This window comes from Macrobrachium nipponense, chromosome 7 (assembly GCF_015104395.2).
Source record: "Macrobrachium nipponense isolate FS-2020 chromosome 7, ASM1510439v2, whole genome shotgun sequence".
In the NCBI taxonomy this organism is placed as follows: domain Eukaryota; kingdom Metazoa; phylum Arthropoda; class Malacostraca; order Decapoda; family Palaemonidae; genus Macrobrachium; species Macrobrachium nipponense.
The window spans coordinates 49,224,009-49,243,249 of record NC_061109.1 but is presented as its reverse complement, the minus strand read 5'-3'; the positions used below and the strand labels follow the sequence as shown (position 1 = coordinate 49,243,249).

The 19,241-nt window shown below is 43.3% G+C and overlaps 1 protein-coding gene across 1 annotated transcript in view; it reads right to left on the bottom strand.

Annotated features, from left to right (window-relative positions):
• The window catches only part of LOC135216964 (intermembrane lipid transfer protein Vps13-like), an 840,085-nt gene extending 822,764 nt beyond the window's left edge, over window positions 1–17,321 (bottom strand). The window contains 1 exon segment of the mRNA XM_064252490.1: window positions 16,980–17,321. Within this exon segment, the coding sequence (XP_064108560.1) occupies window positions 16,980–17,076 (97 nt within the window). The 5' untranslated portion in view covers window positions 17,077–17,321.
• Window positions 17,322–19,241: the final 1,920 nt, after the last annotated feature.

The window sequence follows — 19,241 nt, the reverse complement described above, 5'->3', positions numbered from 1 at the left end:
ATATATACATAGGTGATTCTTCCCTCTGAAAGTGAAGAAAAAACCTCGCTATGTGGTTCACAGAGGTATCGGAAGAGGAAGTTTCCTCATTCCCTAACACGATCTGCAGCAATTCTATGTCTTAGCCATGACTATTGTCATTTAAACCTTGAAAAAACCTCTCATTCATGTCCACTTCTGGTCAGTCTGCACGCGGACAGACTCAGAGTGGAGAGGTTTTATAGGTCTATTTATAATAGATTCTGATAGAATATCCAGATACTCTTGGAAAAGCCTTACGAAACATGCTGTGAGAAGAACGTGACTTCTGTGAATCCAACCTCTCTAAGGCCAAAATGAGGCATACATCCTCTCTTCCTTTGACGCCCAATTATCTTAATATCTGTTAAGATTTATAACTAGGGGAAAAAAGGCTAAAGTTTATTCCCTTCCCCTTCTTTAAATTTAAAGATGTCTTATATTGCTACCTCTCTTGGTTCGAGAAAAAGAAGCAGTCTAAAGGAAGCCTGTTCGTCTTCTACCTTACAGAGATCTATGAAGAAGACTTTCCGCAGGTTCTTCACAACTCTTTTCAATAAATGTTGAGACATACGTTAACAGTTATTATCTTCGATCGAGAAGGTTCTCACGGACATGCAAAATCTTGCATCGAACCTCTTAAGGATCGTTACGTTTCCGTGTCTGTTCCCAAATAGGTTCTCTTTGTTAACGCGAACCGGGGCGAAAAAAAGAGATTCTCAATGCTCTTTGCGATATGAGAGAGTCGTGGAAATGGCCTAAGTGATTAAAATAAATCATTTCATCATTCCTTGTAAGCGACCCCTTTTCGATTAAATGGGTAACGAAATCAGGAACGAATCTTGCCGTTACCCGAGCCTGCTGTCCGAGAGGCTACTGGACTCTTAGGTTAATACTCGCTAAACGAGAAAATATCTTGGATGGTGCTTCTGGCACAATTTGCGCCAGCCTGGCGCTTCCTTCTAGTTCTTTTTAGGTTATGTGCCATAACATCTATGCCTTTATGGTACCCCGACATCCTTCACATGTTAATTCCGTCCTTGTGGGAAAAAACTTTATAAACGTAGTATCAGTCCATTCAGGGAAACAACTCCTGCCACTAAGAGAATGTTTCCCATCCGACTCACCCAACTTCTCTTGAGCAATATCCGAATTTAAAAAGGTTGTGTGCGTTTCTCGAAAGGATGAGATTATATATATCGCGCGCTGCCGTATTAGAATCCTTTATAATACTGTCACATTGTGGTAAACAGCATTAATCTAGGAAACCTTTTTTGTAAGGATACTAGGAATTCTGTAGTTAACCTCGGTATGTGCATAAGACTTGACCATACCGTAGTCTTAAAGTGAATTCTCTACTACATTCATCTTCTCACTAAGCATGTACTCTAATAAGCCATGCTTTCGTAAGCATGCAGAGCATTATACAATATAGAGTTTCGCTGCGTTAGAATCCTTTAAAAATGTTACCTACGGTAAACAGCATTGAAATGTAATATCTTTCTTATTGAAAGCTTCTTAGCAAAAGGCAGACAATATTTTATTTGTTTGCTTAACTATCCCCTCAATCCGAGGCTAAAACCACGATTGTAGGGGAGAGACACGGTTTATTCATTCCATCCCGCAGGAGAGAGACATGTACCGACCACTCATGACCGACACCTACATGATACTGCGTTGGTGTCTAGCGATAGCAGTCTCGTTAGCCGACTGGCCTTACTCTTCCAGAGTTGCCAGCTACTCCATTTAATAAAGGAATCTTATAACATTATTATCGAACTTCAGGAAGTTCTTATAATGCATATCTAAGCGAAACAAGACTTCGATAAATCTAGAAGCTAAGTAGGTGTTGTCTTAACAATCCCTTTAAGCGTAGTCCCTTCCTAGGAAATTCCTGGAAGGATACTGGTAATTGAGTTGCTCAGCAAAGAAGTAACTACGTATGTGCTTATGATTTGCCGTATCGTATTCTCATACAGCAGATACTCTACTACCTTCTTTCCCTGCCGAGGCAGATAGAGAAAGGATATTCTGGCGCCTGGATCCTTGCACCTAGCGCCTGGAATGTTCCGCACGCTAGAAGGAGACTCGCTTCTGGAACGTTCCGCTTGCGTGGAAGGTCCCGTGCGCCCTGACAGTTCCGAGCGCCTACTAGACCCCTTTTAGAAAGAGCCTCTTGCCCGGGAAACGTTCAAATGGTAAGGATCGTTCTGATTGCCACTCTACTGTAAGGCTCCTTGCTCTAGCCGTCTGTTTTTCTGGCGCAATTTGCGCCAGGCTGGCGCTTCGTCTCTTTGAAGGCGCCTTGCGCCACGAAAAATTATTCTAGAACGCGGCTCCGCGTTTGGTTGTAGGAACGCGGCTCGCGCTAGTCTGTTAGCTGGAACGCGCCTCGCTGCTGGCTATAGGAACGTACCTCACGCTAGCTTGCTGGACGCGGCTTCCTGGCAGCGGCTGGCTCTTGCTCAGTGTTCTCTTAGTTTTTCAGAGAACGCGCTAGATCACGTCCAACATACATTCTTCGTCTTTTCGGATGTAAGATGAAGAGACGCACTTTTTTAAGGATGCCTTATCAATGGCTATCCTTGGCAGTCTGGGACGTTCTACAGAACCTGCCGAGGGGACGCCTGACCGGTGGGGGTTCTCCCTAACCTTTCCTGCGGCTGTCGACTTTCCTCCTCCACTGGGTCTGGGAGTTTGGAAGAGGTCTAGGCCTGGAAGCGCTACGGAGCCGATCAGATGCACCCTCCACTGCACTGGGAACACTATATTCACTTCTTACCTTTTTAGAGCTCGCCTTTTGAGCTCCATCCATTTATCTTCAAATTTGCACATATGAATTTGTAAGATTTCTGTGGGAGTAAGAGGTGATGAGGATGCAACAACTACTAGAATTGTCAATACTCTAACTGCTCGTTAGTACGAGAGCTCTTAAAGCTTCTAAAGGAAGCGTATCTAGTTATATGCTTTCTGACTTCCTAAAGTAGGAAGTTAGATCTTATATTTCCTTCATCAAGTTCTAACACTTATACACGTATTAGTGAAAAAAAAAAAAATCAATATATTTCCCTTATTGCAAAATATAAGTGTCTACCGAAAAATTCGGTAGTTTCACGTAATATATTCTTCGAAATTTCGAAGCCAAATTCATTAAAAAGTTAATAAAAGCGTATGCCAAACCAAAGACCCAGTACTTCCCTGCAAAAGACAGCCCAGAAGGTCGATGGCGATGAAAAAACGAAAATCAAGTCAGGAGGTAGCAACAACGTATGTTGACACTACCGCGACAGAGAAAATCTGGTTCTAGAACGGTAATCGTTCCTATTCCTGCCACCCAGCGGCAGGGGCGGTAGATCACCTGACCTACCTGCAGCGTGTGCCGCGAAATTCGAATTTCTGTCGGGGACGACGGAGTCTATAGCTAAGTATATATCTGCTGGGTAAGTTCCATGTACAAAAATATGTTTTCAAGGCAGTTTTTAAATCCAATATGGCATCCACCGATTGAGGTACCGGTCGTAACTGCCAAGGATCCAGCAACTTTCCCAGCCTTACCAGCACTCATTTGAACAATGTTAGCATATATATGCAATATTTATTGATCTTACTCAAGATTGTAGTTATAATCAGTACAATAAAATGACAAATTTGTAACTACAGTAATTTGTATTTTTCATAACTAACAAACCTGAGGTCTTAACATTAGGATTTACTAACGCCAAGCTGGAAACCGGTAGAATTAAAATTAAACTTGTGTGATCCAGGGACTATTGCCATCTACCAGGTCACGGGGCATGTATTACCCAGAATGGCCTCGGCGTCCTGTGACCCACCAGTTATACTTCTAACCTAGTTTAGACTGCTGGAGGGGTGGTTCGAGGTGGGCCTTTAACTGTTAAGACCTCAGGTTTGTTAATTATGATAAATACAAATTATTTACAAATTTGTCATTTGTTCATATACGAAACAAACCTTCGGTCTTAACATTAGGATAGACTTACTTAATGGAGGGAGGTAAGTCTCTACAATTGACTGGGAGTTTGCCACCTATATCCATTTCTGAATATTAGGAGTATTCCAAGAGAATGGACTATGAACCCTTGAACCAAAGATATAAGAGAATCTATTGGTTTCCCTCACTGGGTGCTGGTACCATGCCATGGTTTATAAACTATGGGAAAATAGAGGACCTTCCATTCTCATAAACCACTCTTGTCCCTTGTATCTGGATCTACCATCACCCCTCCCTTCCCTATTACCAAGAGGGGTGTGTTGCTACTGAAAAGTATACTATACTCTAAAATAACTTTACAGTATGGCTGACGACCTCACCTGCATCTAGTCCGTTTCAGCTTATGATGGCACTCTCCTGCATACTGCCCGTAGGTAAAGGAGTAGAAAGAAAGTAGTAAAGAAAAAAGACCAGTCATCGCATTCATTCTACTTTCATACCTTCATCTTAGACTAGACACAAACTGACCCGACCCGCCAGGGGTACTGGATGAGCTATACCACTTGCTGGGCCGTCACCACTGGACCCAAAAAAAGGTATCTAAGGATCTATGGGCAACGTCTTTTAAATAAAAGGAAGTGAAAGTCGTTTGGTGTTTCCAAACACCAGCTTTCAGAATTCTCCCCACAGACATATTCTTCTTGAATGCCAAAGAAGCACTCAAGCCTCTGATGTCATGAGCCCTAGCCCTCTCCTGGCTATCTGACCCCTGTCTTCTGTCACGTAGGCATTCCTGTTTTCAGGGTCAGGCTCCTATTTGTGGAGTGCCTTAGTGGTTCGTAGGGGGGTTTTGTCAGACTACTCAGTACCATGGTCAAATCCCAATCTGGGGCTTTTAGTTCCTTTGGCGAACATGACTGCTCAAAGCTCTTCATCAACATGGCCAACTCCCATGAAGATGAAATGTCCACACCTTCCATGCGTAAGACCGAGGCTTGAGCAGCCCTGTACCCCTTCACCGCAGATACAGACATATGCCTTTCTGTCCTGAGATATATCAGAAAGTCTGCTAATTGCTGAATAGTGGTACCGAGTGGAGACAAGTTCCCTCTACGACACCAATCGCAGTATGCTGACCATTTTCCTTGGTATACTGCTGCCGATGACTTTCTGATATTTCCTGCCATCTGCGCTGTTGCTTTTTGCGAAAACCCTCTCGCTCGGAGGAGATACTTGACAGTCTCCACCCGTGAAGTGATAGGGACTTCACTGACCGGTGGTACCTCTCCATGTGTGGCTGACATAGTAGGTTGTTCCATGGGGGTAACTCTCTCGGCATGTCTATTAGGAGTTCCAAGAGGTCCGGAAACCATTCTGCCTTTAGCCATAAAGGAGCTACCAGAGTCATTCTGAGGTTCTGAGACCACATTACCTTGTTCAGAACCTGACGAATTAGACAAAATGGAGGAAATGCGTAAACGTCCAGATTGTCCCATGGGTGTTGTAGTGCATCTTCTGCTACTGCCTCTACATCTGGGACTACCGAACAATACACTTCCAACTTTTTGTTGTACTTGGTTGCGAATAGGTCTATGATTGGCCTTTCCCACAACATGAGCATCCTGTCCACTACCTGTTGGTGTAAAGACCACTCCATTCCCAGGATCTGATCCCTGCGGCTCAACTTGTCTGCCACTATGTTTCTTTTTCCCGGAATATATCTGGCTCTGATGTCTACTAGGTTCTCTACAGCCCACTGATCTCTACAGCCCACTGATGAAGTTGAACTGTCATCACATGTAACAGTTGAGACACTAGACTTCCTTGTTTGTTTATGTAAGCTACTACTGTGGTGTTGTCTGACATCAATACGTACTACTGATTGCCTCTGTTGTCTATATTAGTGAAAGCATGAACTTCTTTTTCCCGGGGTCATAGTTAGAACTGTTCCTTTTTACCTTGTAATCGGTGGTTTTATCCTCACTGCCATCACAGCTGAAACTCCAAAGTGCTTATTTGATTGTAATTATACACATTTTGGTCTTAATTCACTCCAAATTGCACTTAAACCACGTTGCTGTTCCTGGTTCCTAGGCGCTCACTCCACAAACAGTTGGGGGCAGCACACAACTACACGGTTTATGAGGTGCAAAGCTTTATTCCCTTGATTGTTTACTTTACTCATTATTCAGTTTAACTTTACTTTGTTACTTCAAAATGTTTATTTTAATTCATGTCTATTATCCGTTTTTTGCAACCAAATTAACCCAAAAAAATTACAGATATTTCTAAAGTAGATACGAGCAGATGCCAGCAAATTGTCATCGTTGCCAATTAAGTGGAGCTTCACACATACGCTGATGCATTTACAAACTGTTTCCATGAATTCTAGTTGTCATAGTATAATGCTAATTTAACTTATTTTCCGGTTTTGTGTAAGTCTTATACCATTTTGGAGGGTAAACGCAAACCAATTGGCAACACTGATAAACAATACAAGAGCGCGAATAACGCCGTAGGTACTGTTCATAGCAAAACTGTTGATGTTTGAGTCAGGAATCTAGTTATTTTTTCAACAACAAATATTTTTCAAATTAATAATCATGAATATGTAAAACATTTATGCAACTCATGACCTTATACTGCTATTTAACTATTTTTTTTAAATGATTACATAGTGCACGCTTTTTCTTCTTCCTACCAAAACATCGTAGTTTCCTTGGATCTGCTACGGTTGGTGTCATTGTTGCCGATTGTTGTGAAGAAAGTGCCCCAGCGTCTATGGGTAAAAGTAGTGTGCAGATTTAGCACATGGAATGGAAAGTTTATTGACACAAGTGACTCCACAAACATCAAGATGGCATCAATCTTCTCAAATTTTGGTGTTATAAGTAAAAATTTTGAAAGCGTCATGAAGGTATGTTTGCACTGCGCATGGCTAGACTTTCATTAACCTCTGTTTAATCTTAAAATATGACCTTAATATCTAACTTTGGAGAAAATACTTACTTTGAAAGGATAGTAAAGGTCTCAAGCTGTTGCTCTCACCACAGATGACTCATGACTGGTGCCCATCTCCGGTGTCAGGACGTGTTAAAGTACTTTTTTCGGAGGGTGGATCCACACACGGTGAAAACTGGATCAGCTCGTCCAGTCGGTTGTTTCTCCTAATTTCAGTAAGTGGCCACGTTCTGGGACTGGTGGCCGCTATGTCACTTAACAGTCATTTACCTTATATGACTGTGCATGTTACATTACCACTTTTACCAGTTTTAGCTTACCCATTCAGTAACTGGATGTGAGGGCCTTACACACTCTAAACGGGCTAACCTACCTCAGGGATAGGAACATAGGTAGACTATACTTCTTTAATCTTTCAGGAAAGATTAATTCTAAATTAAAATAGAAAAAACAAGGGGAGATCTATATATCTATTCCACAGCGGCCTAGACTATGGCAGTTGCAGTTTTTCTATGCAGTTTTACCGACCTGAACAAGAATTTTAAGTAAAATTTATTCGGACAACTGTAATTAACCCCCAGGGGCTCGTACTAAACACAGCGAAATACATTGGATGCACCAATGCCTAGTGGATGTCGTATTCGCGGTTACGTTCCTTGCAGCCCGTGAGGAACTCTCCTTTAGAATTACCAAAACAAGTGAAGAAAGGAGAACCATTACTTGGTAGTATAGATAACTAGTAATTTTGTGCTGGCTACTCTGAGAGACAAGGTGTCTGGGATAGGGTGGGAGTTCTTGAAGCACAAGGGACTTACAAAAAATAACCAAAAATACAACACACACTAGGTATGACTATGTTTCTAATGCAGGATATAGTAATTCATGTGAATTGGTTAAACTACTTATTGGCTAGATAGCTAAGATCCTACAGTAGCTAGTAGTGCCTTAGTATATAGCTACTAGGTACGAACTAGTACCTACTAGGGTAAACAACTGCAGACGATCCATCGTTATCACGCTGGCCAGGCCTTATTCACTCGACATTTATTTGGTGAAACAAGAATACAATTACAACTTTAAGCCTACCATTCAAAAGATTGAAGTTTCGTCAACATATGTGATATATAAAAGCCCCATACGAACTAAAATAAGCATGTGGGCTCTACGTAAAATGTTATTGTTATTATACAATTAAGTTTGTTCATACTTACTGGCAGATATAATATAGCTGTATTTTCTACGTCCGACAGAAATTTCAAAACTCGCGGCACACGCAGTGGGCGGCCAGGTGGTAGTACCCATTCCCGCCGCTGGGAGGCGGATATCAGGAACCATTCCCATTTCTATTCATATTTTTATTAATGCCTCTGTCTCCTGAGGGGAGGAGGGCGGGCACTTTAATTATATATATCTGCCAGGTAAGTATGAACAAACTTAATTGTATAATAACAATAACATTTTGTTCATGCCACTTACCTGACAGATATATATATAGCTGAATCACACCTTCGGATGGTGGGAAAAGACAGAATAGGATTTTTTGGGAAACTAAAATTAAGTAGATGATATACATCTTGGTTCCTTACCTGTTTGCAAAGTAGACTATGTGATTACTGTCCACGTAAGGCTGCTTTTGCTTAATTACAGAGTTGCCAGCCAGGTGGAGACCTGTAGTGCTGGTGCGCTCTGGATGATCTGTCAACGGGTGCGAGACCTCAGCGTGACAAGATCATCGAGGCCATACAAATGAGGGCAACGAAGCAACTGACCACCACCTGACCAACTATACACAGAAACCCCTTAAAACTAACTAACGGATGGGAGATCTTCACATAAGACTCACCACAACCTAAAAACACAACAACCTAACTTAACCTAACTAAGGAATAGGGAAAGAGCTACTTCCGGACCCCAATACTGTGTCCGCAGAAACGTATGGCCCCAGTGCATTACAATCGTCATAGATCGTTCTCACATCCCTTAGGTAATGTGAGGCGAAGACGGAGTTGCTCCTCCAAAAGTTACAATCGAGGATGTCCTTGATTGACATGTTCTTTTGGAAGGCAAGAGAGGTAGCGACGGCTCGTACTTCGTGCGCTTTTACTCGGAAGAGGCTCAAATCAGTCTTCTGGAAAGATGAATGAGCCTCCCGATGGTGTCCCTTAGAAAGAAAGCCACAGCATTCTTCGATAAAGGTAACTCTGGCCTCTTCACAGAGCACCAGAGGTTTACCTGAGGGACCTCTAACCTCTTTAGTTCTATGCACGTAGAACTTGAGAGCCCTTACCGGGCAAAGGACTCTCTCTGGTTCTTGGCCCACCAGACTTGACATACCCTTGATCTCGAAAGTCTTCGGACCAAGGGTTCGAAGGATTTTCATTCTTCGCCAAGAAAGATGGGTTCAACGAGCAGACAGCATTGTCCCCTTTGAAGCCCATTAACTTGCTAAACGCTTGAATTTCACTAACTCTCTTAGCCGTCGCAAGAGAAGTTAGGAAAAGAGCCTTCCTTGTCAGGTTCCGAAGAGACGCTGTCTGAAGCGGTTCGAAAGTGTTCGACATAAGGAATTTCAGGACTAGTACATCCAGATTCCATGAAGGGGGTCTCATTTGAGGAACCTTCGAGGTCTCGAAAGACTTCAAAAGGTCATGAATATCCTTGTTGTCAGACAGGTCTAGGCCTCTGTGCCTAAAAACCGCTGACAACATGCTTTTATATCCCTTGATGGTAGGGACCGCTAATTTCTGCACATTTCTGAGAAATAGCAGAAAATCAGCTATCTGGTTCACAGAGGTCGAGGAAGAGGAAACTCCCTCCTTTTTACACCATGCCCTGAAGGAAGCCCACTTCGACTGGTAAACAGCTCTTGTGGAAGCACGTCTCGCATGTGCGATTGCTCTCGCAGCTGCTTTCGAAAACCTCTAGCTCCGGCCAACTTTTCGATAGTCTGAACGCAGTCAGACTCAGAGCGGAGAGGTTTTGGTGAAACCTTTCGAAGTGAGGCTGTTTGAGTAGATCTTTCCTCCAGGGCAATGTCCTTGGAAAGTCTACAAGGAAAGACATGACCTCTGTGAACCATTCTCTCGCTGGCCACATCGGAGCGATCAGGGTTAACCTTGTCCCTTCCGAGGCCGCAAACTTCCTCATGACTTCCCCCAGAATCTTGAATGGTGGGAAGGCATATAGGTCTAGGCCCGTCCAATTCCAAAGCAAAGCGTCTACCGCGATTGCTTCTGGATCCAGGACTGGGGAGCAGTAAAGAGGAAGTCTCTTGTTCCTTGACGTTGCGAATAAGTCGACCAGTGGACGTCCCCACAGCGTCCACAGGTCTCGACAAACGTCCTCGTGCAAGGTCCATTCCGTCGGAAGGACTTGGTTTCGACGACTGAGAAGGTCTGCCCTGACGTTTTGCACACCTGCAATGAATCTCGTCAGGATCGTTACCTCTTTCCTTTTTGCCCACAGCAGAATCTCTCTCGCTAGGGAGTACAACGTTCTGGAGTGTGTTCCTCCCTGGTTTTTTTAAATAAGCGAGTGCTGTGGTATTGTCCGAGTTTATCTGAACAATCTTGTTCTCCAAACTCTTCTCGAAGAACTGCAGGGACAGAAATACTGCTGCCAGTTCTTTGACATTTATATGCCAGGCTACCTGTTCCCCTCTCCAGGAGCCTGACACTTCCTTCCCCCTAGTGTTGCTCCCCATCCTGTGATGGAAGCGTCTGAAAACAACACTAGGTCGGGGCTCAAAAGACTTAGGGACACGCCCTCTTGAAGCTTCTGAGGGTCCAACCACCATCTTAGGTGGTTCTTGATCGGAATCGATATTCTCAATACTGCATTGAGATCGTCTTTGGCCTTCCACTCGTCTGCCAAGAAGAATTGGAGAGGCCTGATGTGCAGTCTTCCCAAGGAAACAAACCTTTCCAGCGAGGAAATGGTCCCCAGCAGACTCATCCATTCCCTCGCCGAGCAAGTCTCTTTCCTTAGAAAGGCTGAGATCTTTTCTAAGCCTAGCCGCTGACGTTCCTGGGACGGAAACGCTCGAAAAGCCACTGAATCCATCTGAATCCCCAGATACACGATGGGACTGGTGTTGGGGTCAGATGCGACTTTTCGAGGTTGACCAGAAGTCCCAGGGACTTCGCTAAGGCTAAAGTGAACTGCAAGTCCTTCAGACACTTCTCTCTCGACGACGCTCTGATCAGCCAGTCGTCGAGGTATAGGGAAAACTCTTATTCCCGAAGAGTGTAGCCACCTCGCTACGTTCTTCATCACTACTGTGAACACCATCGGAGCCGTGGTCAGTCCGAAGCACATCGCTCTGAACTGCCATACTTTGTTGTTCAAGACAAATCTTAGATACTTTCTTGAAAGAGGGTGGATCGGGATGTGGAAGTACGCGTCCTGCAAGTCCAAGGATACCATCCAGTCGCCCGGTCTCAACGCTCCCAGAACAGAATGAGGCGTCTCCATCGTGAATTTGATCTTTTCCACGAAAAGATGAGCCTGCTTACATCTAGAACTGGACGCCAACCTGACGACTGCTTTGGTACTAGGAAGATTCTGTTGTAGAAACCTGGGGACCCCAGGTCCGCGACTTGTTCCACCGCTCTTTTTTCGATCATCTGCTGAAGGAGATCGAACAAGACTTTCTTCTTTTCTCCTTGGTAGGATGGAGAAAGGTCTCTGGGAGTCGTAGAAAGAGGAGGAAGATCTAAAAAGGGGATCTTGTACCCCTGCTCCACGATCCTGAGGGACCAAGAGTCCGTGTCTCTCTCTCTCACGCTCCCGCAAAATACTTCAGGTCTGGCTCCGACTGGTGTCTGAAGGACATACTTTTCACTTGGAAGGCTTTGGCTTAAAAGAAGCTCTTCCTCGTGAAAACCCTCTCCCTCGAGGAGCTGCTCTCGAGGGGGGAGCCCCACGAAAGGGCTTTACTTTCTTCGGCGGACGAACTGCAGCCGAAGAGGTTGAAGGTACGGCCGACCGTCTTGTAGACTCCAAAAGGGCCAAAAGATCCTGAGTAGCCTTCTCTTGTAAGCTGTTCGTCAGGTCCTTTACCAAAGTCTGGGGGAAGAGATGGTTCGAAAGAGGCGAAAACAACAAATCCGCTTTCTGAGCTGGCGTCACCGAACGAGCTGTGAAGTTGCACAGCAAAGCTCTCTTTTTTAACAAAGCCGTTCCAAAGTGAGATACGAGCTCTTCCGAACCATCCCTGACGGCTTTGTCCATACACGCTAAACACGCTGGACAGCTCCCCCAGACTAAGAGATTCTGGGCTTCTCGCTTGCAAATCCAGAACTCCCAAACACCAGTCAAGGAAGTTGAAGACTTCCAGCGTCCTGAGTAGACCTTTCAAATGATGGTCAGTCTCCGACGCGGTCCAAGTTACCTTGGCAGAGGGTAAAAGCGACCTCCTCTGTAAGTCTACAAGGCTGGAGAAATCTCCTTGAGCCGAAGAAGGGATACGAACTCCCACTTCGTCTTTGGTCCTATACCCAATGCCCCCTTTCCACTAAGTCTAGTAGGAGGCAAGGCGAAGGTCGTCTTGCCTTGGTCTCTCCTTCTTATCATCCAATCCTGGAGCTTCTTGAAAGCACGTTTCGTTGATAGAGAAGTTTTCATCTCTACAAACTCCGGGATTTTCCCAGTTTTCGATGAAGAAAACTGTGAAGGAGGAGACTTGGGAGCTGCGGGCTGAAATTTGTCCTCAAAAGAAGAACGCAAGAGTCTAACTAGAACTTTATAGTCCGAGATAGAAGGGGCTGTAGCAGGTTCCTCTTCACCCGATTCAGCCGAACTACCTAGTTCTCCTTCTTCTCTAAATGGAAGAGGAGAACGTCTGTCAGGAGAAGGCGTCCTATTGGCGGGTCTTAGCAAGATCAAAGGACCCCTATCCTTGCAAGATGCAGCCTTATTACGGCCGTCTTCTTTATGACGCTTACTACTCGTTGATGGTAGAGCGTCCTGAGGAGGACGAGCGTCTTCAGCGCCTTCCGCGGCAGTCTCACCTGCCCGAGAAGCGTCCTTACATCTCTTCGCTGGCATAAGTGCCTGAGCGCGTAAAATAGCGTCTGGGGGTAAGACTTCTTGTTCAGAATCCCCAAAAACGTCTTGAAAGGAGGCCTGAACGTCCTGGCGAGCTTCCTGCCAAGCGTCCTGTCTAGCGTCCTGGAGAGCGTCCTGCCGAGCGTCCTGTGTAGCGTCCTGGCGAGCGTCCTGACGAACGTCCTGCCTAGCGTCCTGCCAAGCGTCCTGACGAACGTCCTGCCTAGCGTCCTGCCAAGCGTCCTGACGAGCGTCCTGACAAGCGTCCTGACGAGCGTCTTGCCGAACGTCCTGCCGAGCGTCCTCGTACAGAGCGTCTTCAAAAGCGTCCTGACGTAACGTCCTTCTATAAGACGAACGAGATCGGCGAATCGCTGAAGGAGAAGCGATCGGCGAACGAGACGCAGTAGGTGAAGGAGACGGAGACTGCTTAGTCCTCTTGACAGGCAGTCTAAGGTCCTTCCTCCGCTTAGGCTCGACTGCTGCTGGGCGAGTCCTCTGAGCCATAAGCGAGGATAGCTGGTCCTGAAGGGACAAAAGAATGTTCTTCGTCGGAGAAGAATGAGCAGAGGAAGCAGGACTGGTCCTGTGAGAAGACGAGGGGCGAGGGGACGCCTCCTTCCTTCTCACAGGTACAGCTACCTGTTTCTCAGGTATACGCGCCTGTGCGCGCAACCTAGCGTCCTCATCGGAGGAGATCCTACCTCTCTTCTGAGGCGGAAAGACATCATAAGCGTCTTCCGACGAAAGCGGCGAAAGAGGACGTGAAGCGTCCTCCGCAAGAAACGTCCTCTTTAACGGACGAGAGTCTCTCCGAGCGCTCCACCCCTGCGCGCGGGGAGGACGCTTCGGAGGACGAGAAGCACTCCTTCATGACGCGTGCTCGTGCACGGTCCTTGGCAGCCTGGGTCTTTGCTACATGGTCTGCCGAAGGGACGCCAGATCGGTGGGAAGCCCCCGTAACCCTCTTGCGGCTTTCGACATACCTCCTCCCTGGGTCTTGGGAGTCTGATAGAGGTCTAGGCCTAGAGGCATTATGGGGCCGATCTGACGCCCCCTCCACAACACTGGGGGCACGATCACACACTTGCACCGAGCCAGTTTCTAAGGCTTTCACTTTGGTCTCCAGAGTGCGAAGAGACTCCAAAATCATAGAGAGAGCATCCGCTCCTCCCGACACAGAATCAGAGCCCGAAGGCAACACAGGTTTAGGGGTTGTAAACACTACAGGTGTTAGAGCAGGAGAAACGTTAGTCTTACCTTTGGAAGAACCACTCCTTGAGGAAGACCTCCTGATCCTATCGCGCTCCAATTTAAGGCGATAGGACTCATATGCTCTCCATTCATCATCAGTCAATTTCTCACATTCATTGCACCGATGATCAATCAAACAATTAAGCCCCCTACAACTCATACATACTGTGTGGGGGTCTACCGATGCTTTCGGTAGCCTCACCTTACAATCAGCCCTCACACACACTCTGAAACTCACAACACTTGATCCAGACATATCTTATAGAGAAAAGTCAATCCAAAATCAAAAACGGTCCACTATCGCGCATGCCAATTCAACAATCCAATTCAATACCAAAAAAATCAATCAGATACTTAAAAGCGAGTCAATTTCCAAAAAATCCTGAGCAGAGGTCTGTAAACAGATGTTTACTGACCGGCGACAGAAAAAAATATGAATAGAAATGGGAATGGTTCCTGATATCCGCCTCCCAGCGGCGGGAATGGGTACTACCACCTGGCCGCCCACTGCGTGTGCCGCGAGTTTTGAAATTTCTGTCGGACGTCAGAAAATACAGCTATATATATATCTGTCAGGTAAGTGGCATGAACAAAATATGTTTTCAAGGCAGTTTTGAAATCCAATATGGCAGCAATCGCGCGGCTGGCCGTTCTAACCACAGACAATCCACCATCTTTCCCAGCCTTCCCAGCACTCATTTGAACAATGTTAGCATATATATGTAACGTTTATTGATCTTACTCAAAACTGCAGTTGTAATCAGCACAATAAATCATTTTGTTGCCTATATTAGTGAAGGTATGGAACTTTTTATTCCCGGGGTCATGGTTTGAACTGAATTCATTTCTACCTTGTAATCGGTGGTTTCATCCTCACTGCCATCACAACTGAAACTCCACAGTGCTTATTTGATTGTAATTATACACATTTTGGTCTTAATTCACTCCAAATTGCACTTGAACCACATTGCTGTTCCTGGTTCCTAAGCACTCACTCCGCAAACACAGTTACGAGCAGCAGATGACTACATGTTTATGAGGTGCAAAGCTTTATTCCCTTAATTGTTTACTTTACTCATTATTTAGTTTAACTTTACTTCAAAATGTTTATTTAATTCATGTCTATTATCCCTTTTTTGCAACCAAATTGACCAAGAAAAATTACAGATATTTCTGAAATACAAGCAGACGATGGCAAAGACTCATCGTTGCCAATCTAGTGAAGCTTCACAAATACGCCGATGCATTTACAAACTGTTTCCATGAATTCTAGTCATAGTAATGCAGTAATGATAAAATTGCTGTAATATGTATATATACTACAAATAGGGTAAAAAACCGCATGGTACAGGGGTGGACCATGTACGATCAATGTGTACAACCCCAAGAAAAGTACATTATAACGCGTCCTGACACCAGAGTAGAGGTCTTTAGCTCCGTTTCTCACCAACAACAAGTGTGACTGATGCCCATCTCCGATGTCAGGACGCGTTATAATGTACTTTTTTTGGGGTTGTTCACGCTGATCGTACATGGTCCACCCCTGTACCATGCGGTTTTTTACCCTAGATACGCTAATTTCACTTATTTCCCCGGTTTTGTGTAAGTCTTATACCCAGTTTGGAGGGTAAACACATACCAATTGACAACACTGATAAACAATTGAAGAGCGTAAAACGCCGCAAAGACTGCCGTAGTCCCCTTGAATAAGTACTGTTTATAGGTTGGGTTTACGATTGTTGTGATGAAAGTGCCCCAGCGTCTATGGGTACAAGTGGTGTGCGGATTTAACACAGGAAATGGGAAGTTTGTTGACACAAGTGACTCCGCAAACATCGAGATGGCGTCAATCTTCTAAACTTTTTTAATTGGGTCAATCTTCTAAACTTTTTTAATTGGAAGTCAAAATTTTGAAAGCGTTTTGGGGTAGTGTGCACTGTGTTGGCCACACTTTTCATTACCCTCCGTTTAAATCTTAAAATATGGCCGTAATTTCTAACTTTGGAGAAAATATTTACTTCGAAAAAAAGAGTAGAGGTTTTGAGCTCCTGCTATCACCACCAACAACTCATGACTGATGACCATCTCTGGTCTCAGGACGTGTTAAAGTACTTTTTTGGAGGGAGGCCAAAACCGCGGTAGTCGGTGAGTTGGCCAGTCCACTCGGTTGTTTACCCTACTAGGTACCTAGCTAGTACTACCTACCTACTACCTATTTTACAAAGACCTCACATGCTTATTTTAGTTCGTACCTAGCCTATGGTGTTTTCATAGCTATATCCCATTATGTTGACAAAACTTCAATCTTTTGAATGGAATGCTTAAAGATGTACTACTAATTGTATTCGTGTTTCACCAATTAAATAAAGGGTGATCTGCCTGAGCAAGATGGACACAAGGAGGTTGTTTACCCTACGGTATGGTACATGTCTACTTAGCTATCCATAGGTATCTAAAAATTTCGAAAGCGTTTTGGTGAGATTTCCACTGATGTGGACACCCTTTTCACTACCCTCTGTTTAAATCTTAAAATTTGGCCTTAATTTCTAACTTTGGAGAAAATAGGTACCTAGGTACCTACTAGGTAGGTAGCTATAGTAGCTACACAGACAATGTTTACTGATGTATTCAGGTTATAGCTATATAGCCTAAAGAGACAGAGAGAGAGATATATATAACTACAGAAACAGGTAAAAATTGATGTTGACTGACGTACACCGTAGCACAGAACAATCATGTCACTCACCTCCCCAAATGCTCAGCTTCAAGTTGTTTCCATCTAAATTTTCCACGTATGTCCCAAGGACACGATTTAACAAATCCGACACTAATCCTTCAAACATCTTGCTTCCTTTTTATAATGAATATGAAACAGCCAGTCATTGCGATATCATAGAAATCGTTATATATGGAGACGGAAAAGTATCACGAGAACGTAAGTCACACCCAAACAATGTTCAACTTGTCCACACACTAGAATTGAGGAAACAGCTGATTGATTCGTTTCATTCTACTTCTACAGATTAGATACAGTCCTCAGGAACCACTGGTTATCACATATCGTTTTCTCGTTGGTTGTACAAAATAACTGTTAATTAAATTATATTATTGTAGCTATAATGTAAAATATCCTTAGACGTAAAATACTCTTCAGTGTTATTGAGTGAATGAACATGCATTGACGAAATACCGTTTCTCAATGAAAAGGTTTTCTTCCGAGGAGAGGTTCGGCCAGGCCATGAAAGAAAATATTTTTATATTATTCAGCAAGTACTATATTATATTATATAGTATTTAAGCATTACATGATATGGTATATCAATTTCGTATAGCTCTCACGATATGACATATTATGTCATATGGGTGGGAGGAGGACACGAACGTTAAATACTTGCTAAATCTGAAAATGGATTATTACTGAATATGATTTATACTATTGTGCCTACACCGTCCAAGAGGATATAAATAATAGAGAAGATTGCGGCAACAAGTCCTGACCTTTAGGACGTTACATACCGTCCCAAAGCCCAAAACACAGTCTTGGGACAGCCAGCCACCGCTGATGATGAAAGAGGCTCGACTATGGCAAGTCTAAACGTGTACTTTATTAACCATGAACAGTCGTTGTTGTACAAAGGAAAAAGCACTTGGATTACACACTATTATATATATTATATATATATATATATATATATATATATATATATATATAGATATATATATATATATATATATTATATTTAAATCACTGAAGTTACGCTACAATATTCATGACAGGTATATTAGTCAAATACTTGTTTTTACTTCTGATGCATTTCTGTTCTTGATAACCTGAAAACTGGAAGTAACCTTGAAGGAAATAAATGAGAACATACTAAATCATAACTAGCCGAGAACAAAATACAGCGAGTTCATGTACAATTTCAAAAATCAACATTGCGCAATGTATTTTAAATTCATTCTTGTACTCCTTAAATGTACCTCTGTGAAAATAAAATATTTGAGAGTTATCAGTATTTCCAGACGAGACCATCTGAATTCTCTTTACAAGAGCATAATATTTCTAGATATTCATTGCACAAAATCAAGAAAGTATCTTACAATACTGAAAAACTTCTTATAGGCAAATTAGTAGGGAAGTTACACATGGAGTAAAATATGGGATTGGTAGCAAGTAAAGGCAGGAATCACTATGATTTACTTATTGATAACTCTTATGAAATATGAGACCAAATTATATCTCGCAACTGTGTGAGATAACATACCGAAGAGCAAGTTATATATATATATATATAGATATATCTATATATATTATTATATATTATATATATCATATTATAATATATATAGGTTATTTCAGATCTGTCTGTGCCGAAGAAATGTTTGTATTCTTTTATTTTTACTTAAATGTTTTGAATTTTTGTTTTCAGGTTTGGTCTTAACCAGGCTGTTTTCCCATTAGAGTAGGCTGTGCCAGGAGAGCACAGTCTCTTGGTTGTCAGGAGCCGACATATAAACACGTCAATAGAGAGAGAGAGAGAGAGAGAGAGAGAGAGAGAGAGAGAGAGAGAGAGAGAGAGCAAATTGCTAAGACGTATTAAAATAAATCTACGGTATCCAAACACCAATTTTAACTAATGCAGCAAAAGCTAGTCTGCTTACGTGGCGCACATAATATATTCGGTCTTGCATATCTTAATGCTTACTTACAACTAGTAATGAAATCACCGTTTATTATTGAAATTGGAAATAAATACATTGGTAGAATACACGTTTCGATATATAAGTCAACCTCACTTCATCTAATGCTCGCTATGAATTTTCCTTCACGTTGTAACTGCAAACCTTTGCTTATGCTAGAAATCAGGTGATTATTTCTGTGGTACTTTCGTACATTTCATGAATAAAGTAAAAAAGTTGAGAGATGGCGCCTGTATTCTAAAAAGAAGAAGAAGAAGAAACAATGACCACAAAAATAAAATTGATAAAAGAGACGAATTGCACTTAG